Source organism: Patella vulgata, chromosome 1 (genome assembly GCF_932274485.2).
Source record: "Patella vulgata chromosome 1, xgPatVulg1.2, whole genome shotgun sequence".
Lineage (NCBI taxonomy): Eukaryota > Metazoa > Mollusca > Gastropoda > Patellidae > Patella > Patella vulgata.
The window spans coordinates 1,594,925-1,605,001 of NC_065879.2; the positions used below are offsets into that span (position 1 = coordinate 1,594,925).

The 10,077-nt window shown below is 39.1% G+C and overlaps 1 protein-coding gene across 1 annotated transcript; it reads right to left on the bottom strand.

The window, feature by feature from the left end:
• Positions 1–3,281: 3,281 nt before the first annotated feature.
• LOC126808522 (uncharacterized) lies at positions 3,282–8,121 on the bottom strand. Its single transcript, XM_050533340.2, has 2 exons — positions 7,787–8,121; positions 3,282–5,854 (listed from the first exon to the last, which is right to left on the bottom strand). Exons 1-2 carry the CDS (start codon positions 8,055–8,057, stop codon positions 3,306–3,308), a joined length of 2,820 nt encoding a protein of 939 aa, XP_050389297.2. The 5' UTR covers positions 8,058–8,121; the 3' UTR covers positions 3,282–3,305.
• Between the last annotated feature and the right edge of the window lie 1,956 nt (positions 8,122–10,077).

A 10,077-nucleotide genomic window follows, 5' to 3' on the forward strand; every position in this document is an offset into this window, starting at 1 on the left:
TACCTTTATGGACTGTTTAGCTTCTGTGGGCATATGTTTCGTTGCTGGGCAACCATACTTTAATGGAATAGCTATCAAAATTATTTGCTCATCATCAGTGGTCACATCCAAACATCATCATTTTTTTCGTTTGAAAAATAGCTCTGTTATTTATTCGTTTGACAAATAGCTCTGTTATTCGTTATACAAATTAATAAATAGATAATAGATTGTATTCATGATAGAAACAGAACTGGAAAGGGTAGAACACAACTAAGGTAATTTTAACATAAAAAGACAAATTTGTTAGAATTACTTTGTTTCAATCACACCTAGCCAAACTTGCCTCTGCTTCAACTGAATGTAGGATGTTTCGGCCACTGGACATTTCGGACTAGGACATTACGTCTCGAGACTTTTCAGCCAATTCTTTTTTTTAAAAAAAGAGGACGTTTTGGCCAGATTGATTTGTTTGTTTTCTCCTAGGCCGAAATGTCCACTGGCCAAAACGTTCGTCTCCCGCTTCAACCACCACAAATATCAGTCTGAATGAAATGACAGTGTCACAGATCATACAGAGTTTCTCTTGTGTACTTCAATTGGTTCGGAGGAAAATCACTTTTACTTCACTAATATTTGTTTGATCAAAGTGGAGATTATTTAGACTGTTTGTATGAGACTACCAGAAGATTTAAACCATATTTCTATACACTGTGTTTAAGTTTGTAGTCCTTTAATATTATCCAAAGATTATTGATTGGTGTATATTTATTATATTGTTTTTGTTTTTTATAGATATATAATCACTTTGTTGTTGTAGATAAAATTGTTTCTGTTCCTGTATCATAAACATCGATAAGTCATATCCAATATATTTGAGGTAAAACTCCAGTATTGAGTTTTATCTCTCGTATGTAAGAACTTTTAAATCGAGTCCAAAAGCACTTTATATTGATATTTAGTGATCCATACCAATTTAATATCGACAAATAAAAACCCAATCTAATTAAAACACAGATCCTATTTCGTTTCGTTTTTTTTATAGTTCAGAATTTCGTTTTACTTGTCTTTACTACACTAGGATCTGGAAGAGTTGTTATATAATGTGGGGGATTAGCTAATAAAACGACGAGTTTTTGGGGGTGCGCACTGTATTATAAGGTCTGTCATTGAGTCAACTGGCACGGTTTTTACGCGCTAGTGAATTATTGGAATACATGTATAATTGAACCATATGTTAGTCCCGAAATGACCTAGTTTGTGTTGAGGGGAGTTAAACCCCACTCTCTCTCTCTCTCTCTCTCTCTCAAACACACACACCTTTCCGATCTTTCTGTCACTGATTTATCCAAAACAAAAGACAAATCGCTTGTCAATATCTTTAAACAAATAATAAAATCCAGCAATATATCTGGAAAGTAAAACTGTTAGGATTTCAAAGGGATTTTAAAAAAAAAATGGCAGCTTCGTAAAGCAAATTTAAAACAACAGTTGATCAACGATTCGAAAACTAATAACAGCATTCTGACTCTCCAGTTCTAAAAATATCTATTTAAAAACCTGGGAAGGAGTCAGACATTTTGGACTAATTTATAGTATGAGTGAACAAGTTTGTTAACGCTCACAGTTTAAAGGGAGTGAGTGGTTGGTTGTTTGTTTTTTATTTTGTCTATATAAAGCAAATAGATCTAAATACTTTTGTTTGTTTTTTTTGTCAAATTTGGACAAAGTTTGTAAATAAACCAGATATATTTTCTCAACCTGTATATTTCTTTGGTTGTTATTTATTACATACTGTCCTGGGCATTATAGACATATTCTGTTTAACTCAGATTTCATGCTTGTTTTAATTTGAATATTAGGCATGTCCAAAGATCTCTTACAGAGTTATCGGCCTTTGATTACATTGAAAGATCTTTTTGATCTAGACAGACTTTACAGCTTTGATAATTGAAAGAAAAATCCTAGTGATTTAAAAACAATATTCCACAATTACTTCATGGGATGTTCGCCTTATGTGTCTTGTGAATGTTCTAGTAACATGTGATGGGGTGTTCTGGTGGAATGAAAAAAAATAAAATAGAATTTTGGCGATGACATTAATTTGCTAAGGACAGATCTTTTGGCTTCAGTACAATTTAAAGAACCGAGTGAAAAATTAAGGAACATTTTATATTGTACCATTGACCGACTGGTTTCATGTTTATGGATGTGGTTTCAGTAGAGAAATACATACTTCAAACACCAGCCCTTCAGTTCAATGAGAACGGCGGGGTTGGGTGGCCGAATGGTTAGCACGTGCACGCTGTATCATTAGCTCTGTCATTGAGTCAACTGGCTGGGTTTCGATTCACCGCTTGTACGAAACGAGAGGTAGGGTGCCTGTCCAACCCCATGGGTTTTCTCTGGGTCCTCCGGTTTCCTCCCATTGCTAAAGACCCCTACGCGCAAGCAAATTATTGAAATAAAATTGAACCGTGTGTTAGACCTGAAATGACCTAGTTTCTGTCCAGTGGGTAATCTATTTAGAAACATCTTAATCTCCCAGGGTTTCTGACAGACATTGGTATCTCCAAGTCAACATCTGTCATAAAAGTTACTGTACCTGGTGGTTTGACTCATCCCTTGTGCATTAGACGTATCATGTCGACATCAGTGAGATCAAGAAGACAATTTCCATCAGTTATTTCTGGAGTTACGGTCCTTGATAACTTTTCAAACTTTGCACAATCTAGTGAATGCCCTAGCGACAATTTGGGACATAAGGAAAGGTCATAAATTTCGAACAAGTTTCGCAGAGTTATATCTTGCCATTTAAATCTGCTTTCTAAGCTAGGGACACATTTCATAATTGATTTTAGCACTGTGGGATTTGTTGACAACGATTTAGGGTTAAAACGGGCGCTTTTTCTGCTGGTGGATGTTATAAGAGATATGACAAGAGATATGAAAGGGTTGGTTAAACATGCTATGCACCACATGGAATAAACTTAAGAGCACAAGAAAATGTTGGGGGGGGGGGGGGGTTAAGTGCAGATTACATGCTGTTTAACGTCTTACTCTTTTGCTCCAAATTTGGCTAATAAAGTGTGTTATGAGGGAAATTTTGCCCGGACAGCGGCACTACGGCCTACTCTTATATCGAATTCCAACTGTCGAGGGATCTTTTACGTGCACGTCAATGGGACCTCGGTTTTTCGTTCCATCCGAACGACTAGACAGCTGTCCTTGTCAGGTCCTCCGTCCTGCACATGCTGTTTGAAACCAAGCTGACCTATAAAAATAACTCTGGAAGAATGTAATTAAATTACGATTTTTATTTAGCGTTACACTGGTGGTACTGTTGGTACAACTCCAGTTGGTGCGTTTAATGGATTAATCATTGGATCTACCATTGGATCATAGCTCGGGCTGTACAGAAATCTCTTTACAACCCCAGGATAGACTTTTGTTAATCCCACAATTTCAATAACGGGATATCTTTGCCCTAAACCACATGCTTCACACAGCGTAACTCGGTAATTTTGAATGGTACCCGTATAACCCGAATATTTGTCCGTGTCTGAATAAGTAACGTTCACATTTGGTAATGATCTGAAATGTTCTTTAGCCATCTCGTAATCACCATAGATGTAGAAATTCTGGACTATGTAGCCATTGTAGACAAACGTCTCTCCAGGAATAAAAGATCGAAGAACGGCGAGAGCCTTTACGTAGCTTGGTTCCTGTTGCTGTTGTCCGGATGTTCCCTGTCCCACTGCTCGCAATGTTGGGATAAGATTTCGGTACCTATTGAGATTCTGGAGAACATTTTGGTACGGTTCGTCGTGTTCTTCTTCACCAGCTACTGCTCTAAGAGCTGGTGGTTGTCCAATACGAGGAGATCCAGCTTGGTCGTTGGGTGGCGAGGCCAGGGTGCCAGATCGTGTTAATGTTGGGGGAAATGGGCGTATTGGGTTACTTGGTGTTTGTCCTAGTGGAGATAATCGATTGGGTCCTGGTCTTTGGATATATGGGGTAGATGGTTGAAGTGGGTTCGGGTACGGGGGTAGATTGTAAGGTGTGTTTGGGCGGGTTGGCCCTGCCCCTGGATTTACAAACGGTTGTCTAGTTGGTACGTTCCCTCTATTGTAGCCGGATAAAAGGTTATCACCATAATCGGGTGAAGGTCTGTAGTAAGGATTGTTTGGGTATCTGTATTGGTTGGGGGTAGCTCCAGGATATGGCGTGGGTCTGGGTTGCTGATTAGCACCATTGTACGGATAGCTGTAGCCATATTCTGGGCTATATGGATACCTTGAATTAGGATTCTGGTTGTATGGATAATTCTTATTGTAAGTAGGGTAAGTTCCGTCAGGCTGACCAATATTATTATTTGGGTACAATGGGGGCTGGTTGCGCTGTTGATCTTCCGTGCGATCCAACTGTCTGTCGAACTGATCAAACCAATCCGCTAAGTTGGGATTACTCGGAGTATAGGGAGAAATAGGTGGCGTGTATCGGTTGTAGTCATTTCCTGCAGCTGGTCTGTTTCTAGGGTCGGACCAGTTGACAACCTGTGGCACGTAAGTTGGACCTGGTACGGAGGAACTGTTGTTTATTACCCCTCTATTGGGGTAACGATATAGAGGAAGGCGCCAAACTGGAGTATTGATGACTCTGTTATTTTGAGGTGGCACGGGCCTTTCTTGCTGTCCCGAACCAGAAGATCGGACAGGAGGCCGTATAAAATTAATTGGTGGACGATTCTGTTGTCCGTTATTAGTAGGAGTAAGTGGTCTCTCTTGCTGTCCTGAACCAGGAGGGCCTCTAAAATTGATCGGTGGAAGATTAGATTGTTCGTTATTAGTGGATGGCTGGGATCGTCTTTGTTGGAAAGAAGGACCTCTGAAATTAACAGGCCTATTATTTGTTTGTCCGTTATAAGTAGGTGTCTCGGGTCTTCCTTGCTGTCCTGGGGCAGCTTGTGGGAAAGGTGGGCCTCTAAAGTTAACTGGGGGAAGATTCGGTTGCCTGTTAGCACTTGGGGGTATTGGCCGTCGTTGTCCGTCTGATCCTGCAGGGGGAATAGCAGGGCCCCTGAAATTAGTAGGCGTCGGGTTGCCGAATACTGGAGGTCTCGGTCTACCTGCTGTTGGTTGTCCATTTAATGTTGGGGTTCTGGGCTGGTCACGATTGAATGCTGGCGGTCGTTGTATTCCACCCTGTGTGAGTCCAGTGCGTGGAGGCTGTTGTTGTCCTAACGGCGTCCTTTGACCATTGGGTGCCGATTGAGTTCCTGCCGAATTCTGTTGTCCATTATCGGATGCAGGTAGCCGTGGATGAATCCTAATTAGAGTTGGGGTTCGATTTATAGGTGTATTTTGGTCCCTTGAGTTGTCACCCGTGTTTCTGTCGCCAGTTTGATCACCACCACTGTTTTGAGCACTCGGATAGGCTTGGTAAGGCAGCGGTTGTGACGGACCTCTCAGGTATTGTGGTGGGGGACTTTGGTTCAAAATCGGGGTTTCTCCAGATGGTCGTTGATAACGGGGATCTGAACCTGGATAGAAATTAGAAGGTGGAAGTTGTCCTCTGATGATTGGGCCGGGGCGTGGTAATCCTGTCGGAAGATCAAAGCCGCCAGGTTGTCTGAATAACCCTGGTGACGGTGGTCCGTTGTTTGGATCTGGGCGTGGTAAACCGGATGGCGGGTTCAAGGTACCAGGCTGACGTGGAGGTTCCTGTTGCGTGGATTGATCGACTGAATCTCTACCAAGTATTCTTAACAGGTCTTCGGGTAGTGCGTCATCATCTGATGTGGCTTGCCGTTTTACCCTGGATCTAGATGGATCAAAGTACCGTGGATCTGGAATCAGAGGTGTTCGACTATATGCTGAAATAAAAATGATTACCAAATACTCTCTGGTTACAATCACTTAGTTTCATATCAGAATGAATTTAAATCTTTTATAAAATGTATTGGAACAAAATTAACCCCAAACAGAATTATGTCGAAAAACTGTGCCAAATTTAACTATTTTGACAGGTTACAGATTTCATTTGAAATAACTAACCTACGTGTTAAATTGTAAGTGAAATGATGTCTTTGGCCAAAAACATCGAAATGTTTCTTAGCTTTTAGGGCGGCTAAAATAAAATATTAACAATTAAGTTCTTTTTCCATTTCAACAATCAGATGATTGTTATAAGAAACCAAGTGCCTACAGATAGGACTGAAATGATGTCGATTATAATTCTGTTTTCAGTAAAATATAAGTATACAAATCAATTTAATAAGTAACATAAAAACGCCAAGTTATTGATTTCGGGCCAAATTATAAAATCAAAATGAAATTTTTTTTAAATTAAATTGATTTCACCCAATTCGTTACAGACTCCATGTCACGCTTAGTTGTGAAACATCACGATGAGCTAAGGCAGGCATAATATCGTATCGTAGGGAAAATCGCAGTGTGTGAAGAAGGCATTAACCATGCGGTTTGACGTCAAGGAAGTAACCAACAGAATAAACGGAACGGTAATAATATCAAGTTTGAATTAGATTGCCTTAAAAGAGCCGCAGAAACACTTGATATTTACGCATGTTATCTCTGTTTTATTGTTTTCTTGTTTTTGGGTTTTTTTTCGCGACGTGTGAAATATACTATAAATAATAAAATACATTCTCAATACAATCTGATTAAAACATAGATCCTATTACGTTTAGTTTTTTATAGTTCAAAATTTCGTTTTAATTTTATTTACTACACTAGGATCTGGAAGAGTTGTTATATAACCCGCATTGTGGTTGAAGTGAGGGATTAGCCAATGAAACCATCTGTTACGGCGAGTTCTTGGTGTGCGATGCACGGAACTGTAAGTAAACTACTAGAAACGTCAACGCTGATTGATTAATCAATGTCTGACGTCATAGGGTCAAAAGTCACTCGTGCCACCCCTGACGTGACCATCATCTAGTGTAGGCCGTCGAAAGTATAAAAAAACGAAACGAAATATAGATCTGTATTTTAATCTGACTGTATTCAATACAAACTCCGAGTTGATTATACAACCAAAAACCTTTAAACTTTGTTAGCTGTGTAAAATCCTGCATAATTTTATGTGTGTTTTTGAAATTTATTTTTACGTTTTATCAAGTTTTGTTAGTGAAATGAGTAGAGAACCCAGCCAGGCCACCGTGCACCTATGTGATTTTTTCAAAGTTCTTGATTTTCTGGAGTTTTGTCTTCATATTTTTCAAATATTTTAATTTTCTTTATTTTCCCTTCTATCTGGTTCTAAATCCTATAATATTTACTATCAAAAATGTTCATATTAAAGATAAATACATCAAAAAGTATTTTGAGTTTTTTATTACGAACATGTTTGAAAGAAAAGAAAAACAGAAAATCAAAATTTTTTGAAAAATCACATAGGTAGTAAGTGAACCATAAGGGTGTTCCTTTCCCCATGTATCCGTGAGCCAGACTAAGATATCAATTTCCATAAATTTCCTTAAAATTGACAAAACTCGATCAGTAATACGAATTATACACCCCATATTCAATATTCATTTCCTAATAAATAATTTAATATGCGGGGGTTTTTTTTCATTCTAATTTATGGCTTTACGTTTCCAGCTTCAAACCGATGTCCACTCGTCTGTTCGTTGGCGTGTAAAAGAACATTTTATTGATTATTTAATTAATTAATTAATTAATTAATTAATGAATAAAGATAAATAAATTATTTATCAATTTTCGATATACTTCTAACTAGTTTTTAGTTTGAAAAACGAAACGAAATAAATGTACCCTCGACTTACCTAGATCATTTAACTGGGCCTGTATAGTAATAGCATTCTCCAAACTTCTCGTTTGTATCTCAGCTATAAACTTTAAAACGGAAGATGTAACTTGTGGTTGGTAGTTGTCCAGCAAACCCAGGGGATCCGTATTCCTTGGAGGAGCACTGGCAGTAGTAGTAGCAGGTGCGTCTGTTCCTTGTAAAATGGTTCCAGATCGGGCATCATTTGGCGGTGTTTGCGAAAAGCAAAACCCCGAAAAAAACAGCAAAAACCAAATTCGCGTCTCCATCAGCCCGGTTCAAGTCAAATGTTAACCAATTTAGTCACTGTCTCCGACTTCACCTCATTATGGTAAACAGCCTTACAACGCATATTAACACGATGGTTATTCTCTGTCAGAGAGCTTATATTGTACACTTCACACCCAAATATTCAAATACTAGACGGTTGGCGCACATCATGACATGTTGTTGACAAGTGGCCTTATCGGATGCAGGGGCTGTGGGCTGAGTGGTCTCTTACAGCACAAAGAAACGGTAGAACTCTCGGCAAACACATCGATCCAACATAATCATTTTCTTATAAACATATTTAATTATTATATCTTAAATAGCTTTATATTCAGCTAATCGCATTAATCTCGAACAAAATTTTAATCTTTCGTTATAAGGTCATCGGAAACCTAGTCCCCCCGAGTGTATTTTGGCTACGCTATTAAGCAGATTCGCTACGTCGTTAAGGAGATTTCAAGTGGCGGTTGAATCTTTCAAGATTCTATGTCAACTTCTCATTACGAGACGTGAACAGGTTCATTAAATCTTTTTGAATCCAGTCTAAAAACAGAAACGACATCTTACATTTGTTTGAATCAAACAGAGATGGTGTTTGATAAACTAGCTAACATGTTATTCAGTCCACTTCCAACAAATAGACGTATATTTACTTACGCCAATCATTGATAACACGAATAAATCTAACACACAATTCAATAGTTGCAAGTTATTTAACTGAACACGTATTCAGTTTTTGGGAGAGAGAGAAAGAGAGAAAGAGAGAGAGAGAGAGAGAGAAAGAGTTTTAACTAACATATGGTTCAATTTTATTTCAATAATTCGCTTGCGCGTAGTGGCTAGTGACCTTTAGCAGTGGGGGGAGAGAGAGAGAGAGAGAAATGGGGTTTAACGTCCACTCGACACAAACTAGGTCATTTCGGGACTAACATATGGTTTAATTTTTTATTTACATAATTCGCTTGCGCGTAGGGGTCTTTAGCAGTGGGAGGAAACCGGAGGACCCGGAGAAAACCCACGAGGTTGGACAGGCGACCCTACTCCTTGCCACGTACAACCGGGGATTCGAAACCACGCCAGTCGACTCAATGACAGACTTTATGATACAGCGCTCGCACGCTTAACCATTCAGTCATCCAACCCCCAGCAGTGGGGGGGAACCGGGGAACCGGGAGAAAACACACGAGGTTGGACATGCGACCCTACTCCTTGTCACGTACAACCGGGGAATCAAACCCACGCCAGTTGACTCATTGACAGACGTTATGATACAACGCGCACGTGCTAACCATTCGGCCATATTTGATATAGCAGCCATAGGAAATTGATCATAATAACTCTATTTTTTTTTATTAAATCGAAAAAAATACAAGTGAGTTGCAAGCCATTCTAAAAAGTAAATTTCTGCTCTCGACATTTCCAATAAAGTCGTTCTTCTCTCCTCATTTTTGGATGAAATGTATGTTGTTTCGGTTAGGAGAGGGCCTTAAAATAGTCGTTTTATTTTGAATAGGGTCAGATCGATCGGAAGCGTAAAAGAACCTTTGAAATGACCTTTGATTAGTAAGTTTGATACTAGATTGTTTTCTAAAACAAACAACCCTAATCAAACAAAAACTAAATGATATAAGGTGAAATGTTGGCCATTAAAAACTAAAGGTGTTTCGTCATTACATTTGGCGTATCTACTATTACATGTAGTCACGTATTGTTACTCTTTCTAGAACAACCGCAATCTCCCAAACAGAGTTGTCTTCCCTTGCAGTCGAATGCTGGATAGCGAGACTTGCGTGGAGAATGGAACAACCGATGAAATCTGATTAACTTACAGATCTATATTTCGTTTCGTTTTTTTATACTTTCGATGGCCTACACAACATGAAGATCTGACCTGTTGTATTGGAAGGTCGCGTCAGGGGTCGTACGAGCGGCTTATTGACCCTATGACGTCAGACATTGATTAATCAATCAGCCTTGACGTGTCTAGTGGTTTACCTAGAGTTCCTTGCATGTAACGCC